Source organism: Salvelinus alpinus, chromosome 33 (genome assembly GCF_045679555.1).
Source record: "Salvelinus alpinus chromosome 33, SLU_Salpinus.1, whole genome shotgun sequence".
Classification (NCBI taxonomy): Eukaryota; Metazoa; Chordata; class Actinopteri; order Salmoniformes; family Salmonidae; genus Salvelinus; species Salvelinus alpinus.
The window spans coordinates 14,542,795-14,565,417 of NC_092118.1; the positions used below are offsets into that span (position 1 = coordinate 14,542,795).

The 22,623-nt window shown below is 45.5% G+C and overlaps 1 protein-coding gene across 3 annotated transcripts in view; it reads left to right on the forward strand.

Moving 5' to 3' along the window:
* The window catches only part of LOC139563012 (ankyrin repeat domain-containing protein 11-like), a 140,168-nt gene that overhangs the window by 102,166 nt on the left and 15,379 nt on the right, over positions 1 to 22,623 (forward strand). For all 3 annotated transcript variants that reach the window (XM_071381244.1, XM_071381243.1, XM_071381245.1), the window contains 6 exons: positions 4,267 to 4,412; positions 10,910 to 11,042; positions 19,794 to 19,967; positions 20,974 to 21,174; positions 22,092 to 22,234; positions 22,331 to 22,478. In XM_071381244.1, the coding sequence (XP_071237345.1) occupies positions 4,326 to 4,412; positions 10,910 to 11,042; positions 19,794 to 19,967; positions 20,974 to 21,174; positions 22,092 to 22,234; positions 22,331 to 22,478 (886 nt within the window). In that variant the 5' untranslated portion in view covers positions 4,267 to 4,325. The remainder of the gene's footprint in view (positions 1 to 4,266; positions 4,413 to 10,909; positions 11,043 to 19,793; positions 19,968 to 20,973; positions 21,175 to 22,091; positions 22,235 to 22,330; positions 22,479 to 22,623) is intronic.

A 22,623-nucleotide genomic window follows, 5' to 3' on the forward strand; every position in this document is an offset into this window, starting at 1 on the left:
TCAAATCGGTGAGGTAATTTCATGACTTATGGAGGTGATGCTGACGCTAGACAAAAACTGTACAACATTTCATCAATACAGCTTTGGAAAAAATGGCTGACCCTGTTTGCAGAGTGGCAGGAAGGGACCCCTGGGGGAGTGTGGACAGACTGCACACATGGTGTGTGTTTGGGGGGTTGGAAGAGGGAGCCAGGATTTGTTGTTTTCAGTGTAAAGGAGCGGGAAGCGGATGCTGCAGGATCCAGCATTGGACCAGGGCCTCGGCTTCTCTCTACTGTACCTTACAGTGCATAGACTTACTCATATGTGATGAATTAGAGCTGCTGGCTTGTGGAGAGGGGCCCCTCTGTGTAACACACACACACACACACACACACACTGATAGCAGATGCTGTACAGCTTTTGAATGGGGTGGAAGGCGGAGGAAATTAGGCCTGTGTTTTGGAATGGATGTTATTGTGTTTCGTCTTGGGGTTCTGTTTCTGTTTCTGTGTGTGTGTGTGTGTGTTCCTCTCCCCACTAGGAGATGAAAGCTCAGAACACACATATCAGACATTGAAGTCTCCCTTTCCCTAAAAACCCCTATAGAGGAACTGACTGAGGACTCAATAACATAATACACTTATTTAGCCCCTGTGCCAAAACCACCCCAGAATCCTTAAAGACAATCTAATAACACAATTACGTCAAGAAGCACAGCATCTGGATAGTGATGTTATCTATAATAATATAGGCCTATGGTATTATATACGATAGTTATTACGTTATGAAAAAAAGGGAGAGAGAGAACACTATTTATTGAAGTGATATGGTACACGGTGGAAACCATATAGGAAAACTTAATAGGTTGTTATTGATCCTGCCATGCGCATACAGGCACCAACATACACACTCAGAAAGTTATAGCAGAGGGGAAATTGTACTTGGTTAAGTTATTATACAAAATAATTATCTCAATATAATATGAAACTGTGTCGCACCACTAACATCAAAGGCTGGTTTCAATCACGATGTGTGAATTTACGATGGGGGTGTGGAGTTTATTGTTCAAGATACCTCAAACTAGGTCGACACAATGTGTGTATCATAGAATCTTTGTCTCTGTTAGTAGTTGACCCCTTTGCCACTTTGTGCTGCGTAATGTGAGCTTGGAGTGTGTGAGGCTTTGGGGGATGGGGCCAGAGAAGAGGGGTGGAGGCAGAGCCGAGCAGAGGTTTGCTGCGTCTCACTTTCCATATGCCAGGAAGAGAGAGGAGCAATGTTCCTCTGTCGGTGTGCGTCGCTGGCTCTGGGATATAAATAGCTGTCTTTGAGTAGGAGAGCTGCAGAGGGAGGGCCATGGCGCCAGGGCAGAGCTGAGTGCCAGGCAGCGTTCCCGGGTAGTGGAGAGAGAGCGGGAGGATGGCAGGAGGAGGGGCAGGCTCCAGCCCAGCCCTCTGCACACACTCTGGTAAAAAAAAAAAAAGCATTATGGAGTAGAAAAATATTGAGAAACTCTTTACATATCATTTATTCATGGGCGCTCGGAAGCAACCTCTCCACATGCAGACGGGGAAGTGGATACTAAAGAGAATAGGGATAATCTAGTAGCATGGCTGCATGGAGATTCAGCAGGAGGGAACTGGGCAGGAGAGAGGCCATACTAAGCTTAGAGCAGAATAGGCCTCACTATGAAAACGTTGCAGATGGTTTAGCAAGGCGCCACTAGCTCCCTGCAGAGTTGGCCGTACTATAAAACCACTGCAGTGGTTGTAGCAAGCTCACTGCAGAGTGTCTAGAGGGTTTCATGCTAGCACCTAACAGTGGGTTCAGAAAGGCCTCCCACACTAGCACACCACTCCCTGCTAGCAGTGTGCTACCACTCCCTGCATCACACTAGCACACCAGTCCCTGCATCACACTAGCACACCAGTCCCTGCATCACACTAGCACACCAGTCCCTGCATCACACTAGCACACCAGTCCCTGCATCACACTAGCACACCAGTCCCTGCATCACACAAGCACACCATTCCCTGCATCACACAAGCACACCATTCCCTACATCACACAAGCACACCACTCCCTTCTAGCACACCGCTCCCTGCTAGCACACCACTTCCTGCTAGCACACTAGCACACCACTCCCTGCTATCACACTAGCACACCACTCCCTCCAAGCACACCACTCCCTGTAGTACACCATTCCCTGCATCACACTAGCACACCACTCCCTGCTATCACACTAGCACACCACTCCCTCCAAGCACACCACTCCCTGCAGCACACCATTCCCTGCATCACACTAGCACACCACTCCCTGCTAGCACACCATTCCCTGCATCACACTAGCACACCACTCTCTGCCAGCACACCATTCCCTGCATCACACTAGCACATCACTCCCTGCAAGCACACCACTCCCTGCAGCACACTAGCACACCACTCCCTGCAAGCACACCACTCCCTGCAGCACACTAGCACACCACCCCCTCCAAGCACACCACTCCCTGCAAGCACACCACTCCCTGCAGCACACCACTCCCTCCAAGCACACCGCACACTAGCACACCCCTCCCTGCTAGCACACCATTCCCTGCATCACACTAGCACACCACTCCCTGCTAGCACACCATTCCCTGCATCACATTAGCACACCACTCCCTGCTATCACACTAGCACAACACTCTCTACTAGCACAACACTCCCTGCTATCACACTAGCACACCACTCCCTGCATCACACTATCACACCACTCCCTGCATTACACTAGCACAACACTCTCTACTAGCACAACACTCTCTGCTAGCACACCACTCCCTGCTATCACACTAGCACAACACTCTCTACTAGCACAACACTCCCTGCTATCACACTAGCACACCACTCCCTGCATCACACTATCACACCACTCCCTGCATTACACTAGCACAACACTCTCTACTAGCACAACACTCTCTACTAGCACAACACTCTCTACTAGCACAACACTCCCTGCTATCACACTAGCACACCACTCCCTGCATCACACTATCACACCACTCCCTGCATTACACTAGCACAACACTCTCTACTAGCACAACACTCTCTACTAGCACAACACTCTCTACTAGCACACTAGCACACCACTCCCTGCATCACACTAGCACACCACTCCCTGCATTACACTAGCACAACACTCCCTACTAGCACAACACTCCCTGCTATCACACTAGCACAACACTCCCTGCTATCACACTAGCACAACACTCCCTGCTATCACACTAGCACAACACTCCCTGCTATCACACTAGCACAACACTGTCTGCTATCACACTAGCACAACACTGTCTGCTAGCACACTAGCACAACACTCTCTGCTAGCACACCACTCCCTGCTATCACACTAGCACAACACTCCCTGCTATCACACTAGCACAACACTCCCTGCTATCACACTAGCACAACACTCCCTGCTATCACACTAGCACAACACTGTCTGCTATCACACTAGCACAACACTGTCTGCTATCACACTAGCACAACACTCTCTGCTAGCACACTAGCACAACACTCTCTGCTAGCACACTAGCACAACACTCTCTGCTAGCACACCACTCCCTGCTATCACACCACTCCCTGCATTACACTAGCACACCACTCCCTGCTAGCACACCATTCCCTGCATCACACCAACACTGTGTAGTATTAATGTTGGGTAGGGCAGCAGGGCTGTTGTCCAGACATGCCATATCCCTGAAGACATTCCTCAGCTGTTACCAGGAGTCATGAAGCAGATATGTTTGTCTCCTGTCCCACAGTAAAAACCGTTTCGCTGGCATTGCACAATATAGCAAAACCTATAATTCTCCCCATGTTTATTGTAATCGAGATGGATTAATGTTATTGACATCAAGACATTGGTTTCAATTAGGAATGTATTGTGTGTGAATAAGGGATTAGCTACTTTACAGGATGGTATTAAAAACTTGCTTAGACTCGCGTGTGGTGTGGCCTGTCTTTCACCCGCATTGACCATTATCTCTCTCACCCTATGGATATGGCAATGAAACACTCTAAACTTACAGGGCAGAGAGTGGGTCTGGAGCAGGGGCATTATTCTGCACACTTCCTCCCCTTTGAAACCAGAATGCAGGTGTAATTGTTGAAAATGGGGAGCCTGATGTACTGCTAATGGGAGCATTGTGTGGCAGGGTGGAAATGTGTTTTCTGTGGAGGCGAGTGACCAGGTGCTAACGTGTCTCTTTCCATCTCCCCCTCTATCTCTCTCGCTCTCTCCTTTGGCAGACGGTCGATGACGATGCGATGGAAGCGTGAATGAGGTTTGGCGTGGCGATAGCTGAACGATGCCCAAGGGTGGGGGTTCAAAAACCCCCCAGCTGGAAGACTTCCCACTCAACACTGACATGGTGGAGAAGCAGAGTGGGAAGAAGGTAAGAAACACACACATACTGACACACCACAAATCTACACACACACATACACAAGCCCTTTACCGCTCCCGCTGCTGAGTCCTGCATCTAGGGGTCATGTCCTCATTACGCAGTAAAAATCATTCTGGACTTAATAAACAGCTCCATGGGAGTTGGCATTCAACTGGCTAAGAGCCCATTGTTGCTTTTTTTAGAATTATTTCTTATGACTGAAGTCCCATGTTGGGCGTGGGCCATGGTAACATTTCTACAGTGAAATAAAACACTTGTTGAGAACACTTCAAATTCGTGATGCACCGATATGACATTTTTGGCCAATGTCCAATATTTTCCTCGCCAAAAAAACAGATATTTACAATTTTGGTGGCCTTTTAAGCATTCTAGTACAGTTAAATAGTTAGCACACACACATGGACGCAGCGGTCTAAGGCACTGCATCTCAGTGCATGAGGCGTCACTACAGTCCCTGGTTCAAATCCAGGCTATATCACATCCGGCCATGATTGGGAGTCCTATAAGGAGGCGCACAATTGGCCCAGCGTCGCCCGGGTTTGGCCGTCATTGTAAATAAGAATTTGTTCTTAACTGACTTGCCTAGTTAAATAAAAGTCACACACACACCACACTGACCAAAAAGTTATTTTGTTGGCATTTACGTTTGTCCCCATTACCAGTAAAACATCATTAAAACCTATTTCTTTCTTTTAGTTGCTGTGCTGTTTCGTTGTTCATTTGTTCAGTCGTTATATTCTCAATCAGGATTTCTCATACTATGGAATGCCGTTTGAGTCTTTGCGTGTCAAAAAACACTACTTGACATGTCAAATAAGCTTGTTGACCAATCAGGACCTGAATATACATTTTTCACGTAGTTATTGCACATTGATTACACTATCACTCGTATTTCATATGTCACAAAGATTAATCGATATGTATGCTATGTTGCTGGTAAAGTTGTCTCGCACACCTACAGTGCTGGTCATAAAAAAGCTAGCTAGCTCATGGATGCAAACAATGTTCTTCCCCAAAAACATAGCAAAATGACAATCTGTTTCAGTAGCTATAGTTAGCTTGCTAGGTGTCATTTAAAATAACCCTAATTAATAAAGACATTTCTTATTTGATTAATGGTGGTCGGACCCATCTATGTGAAGCTAGACACAATAAGGATTAGCCACAATAGTGGACTTAAAAGTATGTCATTGACAGTGATGCAAATTAATACAAATAGTAGAATTATGCCATAATTGAATAGATCATGCTAAACGAGGTTGAAACGTTGTTATATAAAATCAACAAAAAGACAATTCATTAATTTGACAAAAATCTGTTGAAATCACACTGGATGTATTATACTTTAGAATTACATTGGGAGCATACTTATTTCACTGTACAGCCTTACCTATGGATTGTGGATCAATGACATGGGGTATCAGTCTACTCAGTGACTCCCAGAGAACATTAGCTCTTATTATGGGACTCTGAAACAACTGAATTGAGCCACATTTATTGTCAACCTATATGTATTGAACATTATTCCCGAGGAAAAACAATACTGCGTGGATGTTTTGGAGTCTGAGGACGTTGGGAAAAAATATCTTGGGTATTGAGTAGACCGATACCCCATTTCATTGATCCCCAAACCTTAGGTAAAGCTGTACAGTGCAACATGAATGTCAATACACACAATAGGCTGACTGAGGAGGTGATTTCACACAGTCACAGTCCCGTGATAAGAGCTACAATGCTAATATTTGCGTAAACTCTAAACAATTGTGTTCTGTGGGTGTTTCCGAGTAGACTGATACCCCATTTCATTGCTTCACATTCCAACCTTGTTTAACATTATCTAGTCTAAATATGGCATGATTCCACCCATATTAACCTTCTGCATCACTTCCAAAGAGTTACTTTTATTTTGAAGACAAACTGCAAATTCCACTATTGTGCCTAATCCTTATTGTGGCTAGCTTCACAACACGTAACCTGGTCCGGTCGAACCTCACGAGCAAGAAGAAGCTAGCTGGCTGCTTATAACGTTAGCTTTGGGCACAAGGCTACGTAGCTGGCTAGCTATTTATTTTCATGAACTGAAGTTCAATTTCAATAGGTTAACAACAAGTGGCACCCTAGCTAATACTTACTCACAAGGATTCCTAAATCATTGCTAAGAAAAAGGAAAATGATTGCAGTTTCTACTGGTCATTGTTTTCTAGCTGGTTGTATCGGTGCTAGCTAGGTACCAAGCTAAAGCTAGCTACCCCAGAAGTTGCGGTCGAACAAAAAAATGCTTTATTACCAATACGGTATTGTAAACACATCATTCGTGGCCGGTGTTTGCTTGTTTGGGATAACTTTTTTGTACAGCTTTGACAGTGCTACTGATAGTAGTGGTGGCGCTTGGCTTGCACATGCAAATTCAGAACACACAACATTCTATAACTGAACTGTGTTATTTGACGTGTCAAATTAAAAACGTATTTAACGCGTCAAATACGACTTGACCAGTCGGTGAAAGCCAACATCACCCACGACAGAGAACAGTTGATTGTCAAAGGCAATGAATTCCATTATCTTGGCGTTGATGGATTTCGCCTTTGAGTTGTCTCGCTGAAATGTTCTTACTCTTTCAAATGACTGCTGGACTTGTTGACTGCTCGATCCACACAGCAGACATTGTGGGCTAAGTTAGGAATGCTGTGTTGCACTTGTAGCGCTACATTTTACGTGGCGTCATTACGTCATGTACCTACATTATATAGGTATGAACGGTAGCTTTGACATTGTTTTTTAAATCGGCGTTAAACTAGACTGATACCGACGTTGGCATTTTTAGCTAATACCGGCCAAATAAAATAAAATGTTCTTGGTTACATACACATGGTTAGCAGATGTTAATGCGAGTGTAGCGAAATGCTTATGCTTCTAGTTCCAACAGTGCAGTAATATCTAACAAGTAATCTAACAATTCCCCAACAACTACCTAATACACTCAAATCTAAAGGGGTGAATGAGAATATGTACATCTAATTATATGGATGAGCGATGGCCATGCGGCATAGGCAAGGTGCAGTATATAAAATACAGTATATACATGTAATGTAAGATATGTAAACATTTATTAAAGTGGCATTGTTTAAAGTGACTAGTGATCCATTTATTAAAGTGTCCATTGATTGGGTCTCAGTGTAGACAGCAGCCTCACTGAGTTAGTGATGGCTATTTAACAGTCTGATGGCCTCGAGATAGAATCTGTTTTTCAATCTCTCGGTCCCAGCTTTGATGCACCTGTACTGACCTCGCCTTCTGGATGATAGCGGTGTGAACAGGCAGTGGCTCGGGTGGTTGTTGTCCTTGATGATGTTTTTGGCCTTCCTGTGACACCGGGTGCTGTAGGTGTCATGGTAGGCAGGTAGGGTGCCCCCAGTGATGCGTTGTGCAGACCACACCACCCTCTGGAGAGCCTTGCGGTTGAGGGCAGTGCAGTTGCCGTAACAGGCTGTGATACAGCACGACAGGATGCTCTCGATTGTGCAACTGTAAAAGTTTGTGGGATTTAGGTGACAAGCCAAATTTTCTTCAGCCTCCTGAGGTTGAAGAGGCGCTTTTGCGCCTTCTTCACCACACTGTCTGTGTGGGTGGACCATTTCAGTTTGTCTGTGATGTGTACGCCGAGGAAATTAAAACTTTCCACCTTCTCCACTGCTGTCCCGTCGATGTGGATAGGGGGGTGCTCCCTCTGCTGTTTCCTGAAGTCCACGATCATCTCCTTTGTTTTGTTGACGTTGAGTGAGAGGTTGTTTTCCTGACACCACACTCCAAGTGCCCTCACCTCCTCCCTGTAGGCTGTCTCGTCGTTGTTGGTGATCAAGCCCACTACTGTTGTGTCGTCTGCAAACTTGATGATTCCGATATGTTCACCGATATATCGTGCATCCCTACTTAAGATACAAGTTTGCAAAATGCACTATGTCAAACAGTTGTTATTTTGTTTTTTTACCGACGTGAATTATTGCAACACTTGCAATTTATACACGTGTCCCGCTCTCTGAAACGTTCCTTGCTACTGTATTGAATGCACTATGAATACCATCACACAACCCTCCCCTTTAAATACAGACATGCTTTCTGTGTTTCTAGATGTAGCCTAGAGCCAGGGAAATGGCTGTATGTAGTGTTGCATCAGCTTAATGACTCATGATATAGCATAGGTTATGTGCTTTAGCCAGACAGCTATATATGGCTCATCTGAGTAGGTAGTCCCGGTTTTATCTATGAACTAATCTTCATTATTTTTGACCAATGAAGTGGAGGCTGCTGGCACTGTGGCAAATTTAGATCCTCATGCATCAAACGCAGCATTACGTTGCTAGGCAGGCAGGCCAGGGCATTCTGCTGCAGTCAGCCTGACACTGAGACACTCAGACAAAACATGAGAGATTAGTTCCTAGAGATGTTCTCCCTAGGTTCTATGTTAGACCACTGAATATCATTTCCCAGAAGTGGATTCTAATGAACGGAGCTGTTAATTAGATGTGAGCAGAGTTGTAATGGTAACGTAATAACAGGTGCCATTTCCTGTGTTATTGTTTCTCAACATGGTTGTGATACTAGGGATTAGGGAGACATTTCAGTGGGGTTTTCCCCTAGGTAGTGGGGAGAGCTGTCCCTTTAAATGGCAGCTAAAGCCAGCTTGTGTTTTTGTGGACGTGTTGCCAGCATGGACAGCCACAGTGGGCTTAGACGCAGAATGATGATGTCATGGTAATCACTGGGTCAGCAACAGCAGCAACCCAGAGGTGCAGCTTTACGCGCGTCTGCTATGTACAGCCTTCCGCACAGAATTGCATCAGACTCTGGGAGGGAGAGGAGGAGCGAGAGCATTGCTAGGAGACCAGTAAACACGGTCTCTCATGAAGGCCGCCTTGAAGCAGTGGCTCACAGCTGTCTTTTAATTCAGCTCTCTTTTCTCCGCGTGTTGCAGCAAGACTAGCTCTGCCTAGCACTAACGCCTCTGTCGGTCTTGACAAGTTGTTTTGTGTATGTGCGTGCCTGTGTCAGCTGTCTGTATACTGTGTACTGTCTTTCTGTTTGGAAATTCCTCCTACATGTAGACCTACAAATAGTGTCTCGTTCCCTCCCTCCCTCTCGCTGGTGTACAGAGTTACTGCTAAGCCTAGCTCTAAGCAGCAGGAAGAGCTTGCTGTGTGTCTACACTGTACTGTAAGGGTGACATCATAGTCTCATGACTGTAGGAGAGCCGGGGGCTGGGACTTGCCAGGGCGGGCTGCAGAGTGAGCCACTGTACAGCAGTGGGAACTAGCCTGAGAAAGAGAGAGCGTTCTGCTGCTACATTCCACCTCTTATCTGACCTGATCGGATCACGCGTCTCTGCTCTGTGGTAAACAGCCACCTACACAGAGCTCTTTAATTAGCCTTCCTTACCACAGACAGCACCCGGCCGACAACCCAGCTGCTCTGGCCCTCTAAATCTAGTGTTTAGAAAAAGAGGCATTACATAAGGTTTTATTTATTTGTTTTATAATCGTTTGCGATGTTTTTAATTATAGCAATCATTCAAATCTGGGTTCAGAGTTCTTTTAACTTTGACTACAAACTAAAACCATCAGGTTGCAGTTAATAGCCTGATATTTGAATATATATATATATATATATATATATATATAAGCAGTATATTGTATAGAGGAGAGATATATATTTTCCTGTCTTTGGAACACTGCACTAAAATCCTTGCGCCTTTTTCTTATGAAGTGTTAGCCAGATCTCCCTGCTCCTTAGAGCTAACTGTGAGGGTGTTTCGTGTGAGAGCCGAGCAGACGGGCCCCGATCAGAGCTGCTGCATGGCCCTTTAACAGCAGTCTTTTGGGCCAGGCAGGCCGAGGGAGAGGCAGCGCTGTACTGTGCTGTATAGACAGAACGTCAGCCGGAGGGAGCCGTTGGTGCCGGAGCAGGCCGCTTGCTGATGGGGGGACGGGAGCTTCTGATGGGTTCCAGTTGCCGTGGACCACAGACCCCGGCGGTGTTACCGCTTCTTCCATCTCTCTCTTTCCATTTGAGACCGTCTGCCCCGGAACGCCGAGAGGAAATTCCATGGAAAAGGCACGCTCTGCAAATCCCCTAATCGCTGGAAGTCTCCAGGCAGACAGAAGCACGCTGCAGTGTAAAGCTTTGGGAAACACAGCTGCCGCCTGCCTGTCTCTTCGTGTCCCTCTGTCAATGTGTCCTGGCCTGGATGGCCTGTGTCCCTCTGTCTCTGTCTGTTAAGGCTCTGTCTTCTCCCAGTGCTAAGGGAAGTCTCCAACATTAGGCTCCAGCTTGGCACTCGTCTAGAGGAAGTTCTATAAATATCCTTCCACATCAGCCCTTTCATTTTAAACTACAGTTTTAGTAGCTAGTAGTGTACCCCATAAATGATCATCTGTGTGTCTTTATAGCTGTGCAATACGGTGTTCATGTTTCTTTTCTTTTTTTGCCAGGATAAAGTATTGTCAAACAAGACTCCTAAATTGGACCGCAGCGATGGCGTCAAAGAGATGAAAGAGAAGGCATCCAAGAGGAAGCTTCCCTTCACTGTTGGAGCCAATGGAGACCAGAAAGATTCTGACTCAGGTAAGACTGGAGGGGGAGGGGATGTTACATCACTTCCTCAGCCTGGCAGTTGAGCCTCAGCCAGCCTCAGCTCCAGCATGCTGGAAGAATGAAATGAATGTACTTTTTTAAAATTGTTTTTTTTAACTTCATTTAACTAGGCAAGTCAGTTAAGAACAAATTGTTATTTACAATGATGGTCTAGGAACAGTGGGTTAACTGCCTTGTTCAGGGGCAGAACGACAGATTTTTACCTTGTCAGCTCGGGGATTTGATCTAGCAACCTTTCGGTTACTGGCCCAACGCTCTAACCACTAGGCTGCCTGCCGCCCCTATATGTGCACACACATATTTAGCAGATGTTACTGCGTGTGTAGCGTAATGCTTGTGTTCCCTAGCTCCAACAGTTAACAATACACAACAATACACAGAAATCTAAAAAGTTAAAGAATGAAATTAAGAAATATAGAAATATTAGGAGCGATGTCGGAGTCCGGAGTATAAATATGTGTGTGTGGGTGGATGGGATGGGATGTATAGATCATATAGACAGTATGTGGGTAGAATATGTAGTATATCTGAAGAATAGTATAGGTACAGCAGTAGTTAAATAGGATAGGCCTTGACTAGATTACAGTATATACATATGAAGTGGGTAAAACAGTATGTAAACATTACTTAAAGTGACCAGTGTTCCATGACTATGTACATAGGGCAGAAGCCTCTTAGGGGCATGGTAGCCTAACCGGGTGGTAGCCGTCTGTTGACAGTGACTAAAGTTCAGGGCAGGGTACTGGGCGGTGGCCAGCTAGTGGTGACTATTTAACAGCCTTATGACCTTGATAAAGAAGCAGTTTTCAGTCTCTCGGTACCAGCTTTGATGCACCTGTACTGACCTCGCCTTCTGGATGATAGCGGGGTGAACAGGCCGTTGCCCGGGTGGTTGTTGTCCTTGATGATTTTTTTGCCATTCCTGTGACACCGGGTGCTGTAGATGTCCTGGAGGGCAGGCAGTGTGCCCCAGGTGATGCGTTGGGCTGACCACACCACCCTCTGGAGAGCCTTGAGGTTGAGGACGGTGCAGTTGCAGTACCAGGCGGTGATACAGCCCGACAGGATGCTCTCAATGGTGCATTTGTAAAAGTTTGAGGGTCTTATGGGCCAAGCTAAATTTCTTCAGCCTCCTGAGGTTGAAGAGGTGCTGGGCTGAGAGGTGTGATGGTTAAGCTCCTGCAGACTGTGTTTTTATAACCTCAAAGAAGGCTTTGTGTTTTGGTTAGCCTTGGTTTAACTTGGTTCAACTGTCCATCATTGGGAAAAAGAGAAAAGGGCCACATGGAACATGGGCCAATTAAGTGAGGATTTGTCAATCACGAGGGCCTGAAAAGGTTTGGGGTGAGACACTCACTTGTGTTATTCTTTAATAAGAGAGAAAGGGGGAACTACTGTTCCAGCTTGTTTGGCTTGAGCTTTGAGGATCTTGAAATTATTTGTTGATGATGGTCTGTAATAACACAGTAATGGAACCCACATCTGTGTGCTGGGTTATTGGGTTGGTTTGAAATGCTGCTGTGAACTTCAGCTGGTATTTCTTTGGGTAATATGAAGTCCAAACCATTGTGTACATTTCTCTTTTTGTTTTAGTGACCTTTTTGCAGGAAAAGTTAGAAAATTGTATTTCTCTATTTTTAAGATATGAATATAGAACCTGTGTTCTCAGTGCAGCTTTAGTGACCAAATCAGGAGCGTAGTCAATTCCCCCGGTTAGTCACTACTATAGTGGCTTGGTTGTGTGTTTGCAGGTGGTAGTGACTCTGTAACCTGTTAGCAGGCTGTTGGCAGAGAAAGGTTGCCTCCCACCTCAGTTTCTCCCCTCCCCCTGTCTAGAACAGTGCCCTGATTGTCTATTGTTATGCTAATGTTAGGGAGAGTCTCTGCCTCTACAGGCTGGATGTCTGTCACTCTCACATCAACTAGACCATAATTCACTCATTGGCTTTGCCTGTAATTTCTACACTTTCTGGGTGGAAATGTCTTCGTGTTCCCTGCCTGTTACCTTCTCAGTGTCTTTTCCATCCACGTGTCTTAAACCTGGCTGTACAATGGAAACATTCATTAAATGGTTCATCCTTTATTGTGTTAGTCTTAGCCTCTTCTGTTGTCTTGGCCTTGATAGCTAGTTCCTTTCATGCTGTGTTATTGTCTATACCAGAGGTTGACCGATTAATTAGGGCTGGCCGATTCGGCATGGCCGATTTAATTAGGGCTGATTTCAAGTTTTCATAACAATCGTTAATCTGCGTTTTTGGACACCGATTACATTGCAATCCATGAGGAAACTGCGTGGCAGGCTGACCACCTGTTACGCGAGTGCAGCGTCAAAAGGACCTTGTGGCTGCAATGAGCCACGGTAAGTTGCTAGCTAGCATTAAACTTATCTTATAAAAAAAACAATCAATCTTCACATAATCACTAGTTAACTACACATGGTTGATGATATTACTTGGTTAACTAGCTTGCCCTGCGTTGCATATAATCAATGCGGTGCCTGTTAATTTATCATCAAATCACAGCCTACTTTGCCAAACGGGGGATGATTTAACAAAAGCACATTCGCGAAAAAAGCACAACCGTTGCACGAATGTACCTAACCATAAACATCAATGCCTTTCTTTAAATCTACACAGAAGTATATATTTTTAAACCTGCATATTTAGTTAAAAGAAATTCATGTTAACAGGCAATATTAAACTAGGGAAATTGTGTCACTTCTCTTGCGTTCATTGCACGCAGAGTCAGGGTATATGCAACTGTTTGGGCCGGCTGGCTCGTTGCGAAATAATTTGCAAGAATTTTACATAATTATGACATAACATTGAAGGTTGTGCAATGTAACAGCAATATTTAGACTTAGGGATGCCAGCTGTTCGATAAAATACAGAACGGTTCCGTATTTCACTGAAAGAATACAGGTTTTGTTTTCTAAATGATAGTTTCCGGATTTGACCATATTAATGACCAAAGGCTCGTATTTCTGTGTTTATTATATTATAAATTAAGTCTTTGATTTGATATTTGATAGAGCAGTCTGACTGAGCGGTGGTAGGCAGCAGCAGGCTCGTAAGCATTCATTCAAACATTACTGCGTTTGCCAGCAGCTCTTAGCAATGCTTGATCCACAGCGCTGTTTATGACTTCAAGCCTATCAACTCCTGAGATTAGGCTGGCAATACTATAGTGCCTATAGTCAAAGGTATAGGAAATACAAATGATATAGAGAGAAATAGTCGACGCGTCATAATTCCTATAATAACTACAACCTAAAACTTCTTACCTGGGAATATTGAAGACTCATGTTAAAAGGAACCACCAGCTTTCATATGTTCTCATGTTCTGAGCAAGGAACTTAAACGTTAGCTTTTTTACATGGCTCATATTGTACTTTTACTTTCTTCTCCAACGCTGTGTTTTGCATTATTTAAACCAAATTGAGCATATTTATTTGAGGCTAAATTGATTTTATTGATGTATTATATTAAGTTCAAATAAGTGTTCATTCAGTATTGTTGTAATTGCCATTATTACATATATATAATATATATTATATAAATACATTTTTTTAAATGGCAGATTAATTGTCATCGGCTTTTTTTGGTCCTCCAATAATCGGTATTGGCGTTGAAAAAGCCTAATCGGTCGACCTGTAGTCTATACCCTAAGGAATTTGTTAACCATTTTACAGCTGTCCCCTCCCCCTGACATTGGTGTCTTTCTGATGATCCTGTATCTCCCCTTGATATGGTGAACTCTTTTTCTTTGGCCCTTTATTGTGGGGATAGAGTCTAGACTGTGGCCCAGTAGGCCCGTGTATGGAGGGGTTGTGTTCCCCTGGCGTGCAGAAAAGGTGGTCCTGCCGCCCAAGTTCTGCTAGAGGAGTCTGGTCCGGCTGTGCTGCTGCAGGCCTCATGTCTGGTGGAGATGAATGTCAAGAGACCACAGAGGGATTCTGAACCCTGGGGAAAAACCACCACAGGGATTCCAGTAGTGAACTTTGAGGATGTGGAGGAAAGTGCAGGCTGTACAGTCCTCTCCTAGTGGGCTGAGCTTCATATGACCCCCTGAAGGAGAGAGAGCTTCACATTTCTCCACCCTCCTCATCCTGAGTGGAAAAAAACAACACAGAGAGCGAGTGATGAAACAGAAACCTCCTTAATGACTGCATAGCTATTTTCTCTTTCGCCCTCCTCGCTCGGTCTCTCTATTTCTTTCTCTTTCTTAATCTGTCTGAGGGTATGGCAGTCAGTCCAGCGTGGCTCCACTTCTGCTCAGAAAAGGAACTACTTGTCTGTTGTTTTCACTGTGCTGCGGGGCTGCTGGGAGAATACACCCCTCGTGCTAGTGTGCTGATGGAGAGTTCAGACTGAGGCTATGCTATGTACTCAGTGGTTTTGCATGGCATCCGTAACACAAATGCCCATAGTTGGCCTATGAGATAATGTTTTGAAGCTATAGCTTGAGGCAGCTGAACAAAAAGATAGTGTTGAATTCGTAACATATTGGCTTTTGAGAAATGTACGATGTGACTACTTTTGTATTGTTCAGCTATGAAAGATGAGCAAGTCAGACCCTTCACATCCCCTTATTATTTGGCTAGTTTTGGTGGAAACCGACAGTGGAGGGACACAGGGAACTCATCTAACGTGGACTAGGCTATATACTTCATTTGAAATGCGGAATTCATACTGTCGGTCATTTTCTTACCAGGGATTTGCTTCATTCTGCATTTGTGTTGTCTTTGCGCCGAACACACAAGATGACAGTGTGCTACGGTGTTAGTTATCTAGGCCTAGTACTACCCTGTCAGTACATAAATTGAAGTCAGTGTGTGTGGTGGAGCCTTATTTGAGTGCATAACATCCATTTGTATGGTTCTAACAGTGCACTCGATCTCTACTGGAAGTTTTCTCCCCAAGGCATCTGTTAGATGAATGATGTAGCTAATTGCAGTGATTTGCTCTCATCTTGAACACACTGTTTTGACAGTTTGCAAGGCATTCTTCTAGAGATGGTAGTTTGTGTAGCAGATCGTTGTTGTACCCTGTATTGGCGTGGAGACCATCGGCAGGCCTTGCAGCGGGAGTGTAGGAGTCATGGCCAGGGCTCCTCAGCGAGGAGACTGCTCTGGATAAGGCTATGAGGAGTGGGAGACGGATCAGAGACGGTGATGAGTGCAGATCAGCTGCTGCCAGGCTAGCACACACATCATCTTCTTCACGATATGGCAGGAATACAGGATGCCTGTCTTATCAGCAGGTGCAGCAGGTGCTGCTTTCAGTAGGGATGGGGCTGCTGGCTTGAGGTCTTCTCCCCCGCAGCCCAAATCAGCCCTGTCTGTCTGCTGCACACCACCATTATTCAGATCCCTGGAGGGAGAAATGTTTTTGTAATATTTCATCTCCCATCCTTTGGAAGATCCATGAATTATTCACTGTTACTTGACTTGATATCAGATTTGGTAGGGTTCAGTTGTTTTGGAGCTTGACAGTCTCCACTAGGTATATTAGACGGGCTAGTAGTTGCACTCTGTCTAGACGTTCTGAAAAGGTTCCATTGTTTCTCCAGACCATCTTTGACCCCTTGTGTACGGTACCCTACATCAGGATGGCCCAGTGTACACTGTACATGGAGATAAGGAGGTCAAGCAGTAAGCGGCAGCTCTTTAGTAGGCCAACGTGGTGTGAGAGAAAGCCCTCCGGTACTCTGCCGATCTGTCTCTCTGTCATTACCACCACTGAAGACTGTTGTTGTGCACCGACACTTTCCTCTGCTCTCGTCATCGTAGCCAAGCACAAAACAGAGCAGTGACACAATATCCTGTGGCCACTTCCGGTCTCTTCTTCCGTCATTTCCTGTTTGCCGGCTATGTCTGACTGGGCTGCTTGACAACGGAGCGCTCTCTTCTCTCCCTGTTTTCTGAGTAGGAGGGAATTGCCTCTCAATATCCCACGCCATGACATTCTCCTGAAGGTAATCTTCATACAGGAGTATGAATGTGTCTGGCTCCTGTGTGACTGGGCGGTGGTGGTGGTGGTGGTGGTGGTGGTGGTGGTGGTGGTGGTAATGGTGGTAATGGTGGTAGTGGTGGTAGTGGTGGTAATGGTGGTGGTGGTGGTGGTGGTGGTGGTGGTGGTGGTAGTGGTGGTGGTGGTAGTGGTGGTGGTGGTAGTGGTGGTAGTGGTGGTGTTGGCATGTGTGGTAGTAAGCGCTAGTAGTGTTCATGCTTTGTTTTCAATCTCAGTCTAAGAAGGAAGACCGAGTTGTGGTGGTAATGTGTTTACACGTTGACCATGAGATCTCAGCCTGCCTAGTCGCCTCACTTGTGTCTTCACAGTTGATTCCCATGTTCTACGTAATATAACACAGGCCAGTTCTACGTACACATTGCAGTAAAGCAAACAGAGCTCATCAGGTCTACCTCTAATAATAGAACATAACTCTCCCACGGTGCAGGAACCCCCAACTGACAGAACTGGTCTGACTACATTCATAGCTGTCACTCAGAGAAAGACAGGATGTTAGCATGCTTGATGTCCGAAGTGGAATGATAGAAAGATGAGCTTGTCATCGTCTTTGTTGTCCTATTGAATTTGGGGACACCACAAACGGACTAGGCCTACCTGGTTCCTCTGGTTGGGCTGGTTCTGGTTCTGCCTGCCCCCACAGTGGGAAGCTGATAGTGAAGTTTCCACAATAGCCTAACACAATGGTGTCATGGGCCCATTGTAACTTGACTGTTGTCTTGCTGTGGGCCCCGCCCCTGGCCTAGGCTGGCATTCTTGGGAACAGTGAGGTAGCTTGGTCTCCCTCCAACTTTCCCATCAGATCTCTCAAGTTAAAGGAAAAGTCAAATGCCACATCATCATGACGATGCAAAACGCATCATCATGATGTGGCAAGTGACACTTTGTTTCTTGAAAGTCCAATGTGTCTTGAGAACGTGACTGCTGACATGCCAAACATTTTGGGACTGTATCAACAGTAGACTAATGAACAAAATGTAGTTTTTGAGTGTGTTTTTCCTTGAAGCCGATCTTTGAATCGTCCAGTTGAAAGCAGAGAGTAACTGGCTCTTTTCCACAAGCTAAACACCGGTTTTTAAACAACTGCACACTTTTGTCTGACTGTTCACTGTGTGTGTGCTTGTGGGAGTGTGTAGCGTGTGTGTGCATGTATGTACATACGTACGCATGCATGCATGGGAGAGGGAGAGAGTGGGAGATTGAGGGATCAACCTAGTTGAAGTTACTTTGTATACATAGGCCTTTTGCCAGTGTATATATAGTCTAAAATGTTTCTTAACTATTTAATTGTTTAATTAGAAGCGGCTATGGATGTCTATGGGCTTACATTGCATTTTCAGATTCCTCTGTTAATTCCATCCTTGTAATCCATGTGGGATGTGTGTGAGGGTTATCCTGCTGTTTTGTTGTTTCTCCCGTCTTCCCACTATATCTCATTTACATTGAAAATGGATCACACATGTTTGCGTGCTACTTAGCCTACTCAATGCATGTCCAAATCTGGTAGAAAAAGTCATTGTAATTAGAGGCTTGTATGTGGTTTGATAGCAGCCCTTTTTAAGGACTGGAGCAGGCTCATTACTGACTGGGGCCCACTGTAAAGGCTTGGAAAAGCAACTCTAGCGTTTTCAGTCCTCGACATCCACCGCCTGAAACATCCACTGCTGTGGTTCGTGCTGTTTAAGTCTGAATAAAAGGAATGTGTCTAAATGGCAAATTCCTTTCAGAATGTGAGTGTGTATCAGGGGTGGGGGTACATTAGGCGTAAGTATTCACAGATGTTAGTGAAAGTTCATCAGCTCTGACTATGGAAAATCTCTGGAAAGGGTTTTGTGACCGGAAGCGCCAGCTGCCATGTTTCCTACTCCTATTAATTCTTGTTTGTGGCCTTGAGCAATCCACTGTGTTGAGAGCTACAGCGAGCAGGCTTGTAGATCGCCCCTTTTGATTACACGACGTGTGTTGATGTCTCCATGGATGCAGTTGAAGGCCATGTCATTTGTTTTTATTGATGGCAAAACGTTTTGGAAGGGTCTTGTAGCTGGCCCAGTTTGGACTTGTTCGAACATTGACGGAGCATACCTCCAAATCGTCCAGCAGTTGCAAGTGTAGAGTGTTTATGTGTCTCAATAGTAAAGTAAGACTGACATTTGCTGTGGAGATTTGATAATTCCTCATGACACTGAAAATAATTGCTGGGGCGTGTCTTTGAGGAGCAGCTGCTTTTGTCCAGCAGCAAGTCGCCATTGTGATGACCTTGGCTCGACCACATTGAAATGAACACCGGCCATTTTGTAATCACTGTCACTCTACAGAGTCACACCCCCTGAGAGAGACATAAACATCAGATGGTCAATAGTTGACCCCTCCCTCCCTCTGGGGCAGCTGGGTTTAAATGCCCACCATCATCCGCTGCCTCAGAAGATGGATGCGAGCTAAACTAGACTAGAGGTTGGTAGGGGTTTCACCTAGGGGTTCCTTAGAACATCACCGAGGACACTTATCTGACCTGTTGCCATGGAGATGTTTAATGAGCGTTATCAATGACTGTTGTGATCAGAATTTAAATCACTTCAATTTGACATGCTGAAGTAAAAGCTGATATAACCTGAGCAATTTGCTATCCTGTATTTGTATGTGTGTCTGTGCTACCCATAGGCCTCACATTGTCCATTCCCCTCTCTCCTCACAGAAAAGCAAGGTCCGGAACGGAAGCGCATTAAAAAGGAGCCCACCAACACCAGGAAGTCAGGCCTGCCGTTTGGGATGGGCATGCCAGGGATCCGGGCCGGGTACCCCCTCTCTGAGCGGCAGCAGGTGGCTCTTCTCATGCAGATGACGGCTGAAGAGTCAGTCAACAGTCCAGGTGCGTGTTTGTCATGGATGCCACGTCTCTGAGGGTTCAGCGGGGGGTGGGATGGAGGGGGGGTGCTTTGTCCCTGGTGCTTAGCGTCCCAGCCACACTTTTGCTCCATGCTTCATTAAAGAACAGACCACACTGCTTAATTAGAATTAAATTATACAAGATAACCCTCATCAATTTCCATTACTGCAGTGAAATGGACCTCTGCTGTCTTAATCCACTGTTCATTTCTGGGCCTGGCTGGTTGTGGGGAGATTTTTGGGCTCTAGAAGTTGGTGTCACATTCCTGTACGGTAAATTGTTGCTGCTTTGTTTTAGGATGTAGCATTCAACCATGAGGGAAATGAAAGTAGTTTACCCCAGGGATTGAGTCTGAGGGGACTAATAGTGCCATATCAGATCTGGCCCAAACCACAGAATATCCAGACCCAGGCTTTTTCTTCAGTTCATATCTGCTATCTGTATTTAGATTCATCGGATCTAGCATTTCCTCTAAACATTGCGATTAAAACGTTTAGGAAACGTAGGCTTTAGTAGGCTATATCCTCTTATTAAGTAATAGCGCTGATCTGTGTGTTGGTGATTATGTCGTGCTTCTGATTTGGGTTATATGTTTCCTGTTAGTATTATTTGGCGGGTTGCTGCTGTAAAAAAAAATCTGTGCCTGAGTTTTGTTCCTTAAAGACAGAACCCAGATGAAGTGAGTTTCAAATAGCATTCAGGACCACGCTCTGCAAACTCAATAATGTACATGTGGTTAAGGCTTTGGTTTAATCCACTAAATGTGATGAAATGAACTCGAGCAATTGGGAGTCTTGGAGTTCTCCTCCTGATGTCTTGAGCAAGAGTGCCACCTACAGGCGATGGAGTTGTAACAGTTGTTTTTCAATGAAATATTCTGCACTGTTACATAATGGTACTGTAATATGTAGCCCTATGCTCATGTTTTTACTATAGAATTGAATCATGCCAATTCTATTAAAACTCTGTTTTTGTCCTGTTCTTGTAGACACAACACCAAAGCATCAGTCACAGTCAAGTCTGGGCCAGAAGGGAACGCCAAACTCTGCATCTAAAACCAAAGACAAAGTAAACAAGAGAAATGAGAGGGGCGAGACGAGGCTGCACCGGTCAGCCATCCGCGGAGAGGCACGCCGCATCAAGGAGCTCATCAGTGAGGGAGCTGACGTGAATGTAAAAGACTTTGCAGGTGAGCGTCGCTGCCACTGCAGGCTGGTGGTCATCTTATTCTCTCTGCTCCTCCTCTCTCTCTGCTCCTCCTCTCTCTCTCTCTGCTCCTCCTCTCTCTCTCTCTCTCTCTCTCCTCTCTCTCTCTCTCTCTCTCTGCTCCTCTCTCTCTGCTCCTCCTCTCTCTGCTCCTCCTCTCTCTCTCTCTGCTCCTCCTCTCTCTCTCTCTCTCTCTGCTCCTCTCTCTCTGCTCCTCCTCTCTCTCTGCTCCTCCTCTCTCTCTCTCTCTGCTCCTCCTCTCTCTCTCTCTGCTCCTCCTCTCTCTCTCTCTGCTCCTCCTCTCTCTCTCTCTCTGCTCCTCTCTCTCTCTCTCTCTCTCTGCTCCTCTCTCTCTGCTCCTCCTCTCTCTGCTCCTCCTCTCTCTCTCTCTGCTCCTCCTCTCTCTCTCTCTCTCTCTGCTCCTCCTCTCTCTCTCTCTCTCTCCTCCTCTCTCTCTCTCTCTCTCTGCTCCTCTCTCTCTGCTCCTCCTCTCTCTCTGCTCCTCCTCTCTCTCTCTCTCTGCTCCTCCTCTCTCTCTCTCTCTGCTCCTCCTCTCTCTCTCTCTGCTCCTCCTCTCTCTCTCTCTGCTCCTCCTCTCTCTCTCTCTGCTCCTCCTCTCTCTCTCTCTGCTCCTCCTCTCTCTCTCTCTCTCTCTCTGCTCCTCCTCTCTCTGCTCCTCTCTCTCTCTCTCTCTGCTCCTCCTTCTCTCCTCCTCCATGCTCCTGCTTTTCACCTCATATCTCCATAGTTCTGTATTACTTTTTATATTTATGTAAATAGTTGCACATTTCTTTGCTTCTCTAGCAATCTAAAATGTTCAGAATTTGGTGCTATAATAATTTTGAATCCGACATTTGAGAAACATTAGAGCCGTTCTTTAACTGTGTTTGGGATTCACAGGCTGGACTGCACTGCATGAAGCGTGCAACCGAGGCTACTACGACGTGGCCAAGCAGCTGCTGGCAGCCGGTGCAGAGGTCAACACCAAGGGCCTGGACGATGACACCCCTCTGCATGACGCATCAAACAACGGGCACTTCAAGGTAACTTCAGCGTTACGTTTGTGATTGCTCATGTAGAAAGCCAATTGCCGTGTTTAGGTCTGAGACCAATGTTTCGATGTTTATGTTTTTTTGTAGGTGGTAAAGTTGCTTTTAAGGTATGGAGGGGACCCTCGACAAAGCAACAGAAGGGGTGAAACCGCGTTGAAGGTTGCTAACTCCCCAACGATGCTCAATCTGTTGCTTGGAAAAGGCACGTATACCTCCAGTGAGGAGAGCTCGTCAGGTGTGTGACATTTTATACCATGAGTAGCTCTGAACACCTTCACTCTGCCATTTGTTACTTGTATTTTAACTTCCTTGCTTTTCCTTTAACCACTGGGTGTGACAGGTTTTTGCTGTTCTTTAACTGTTATTTATTTATCTATTTT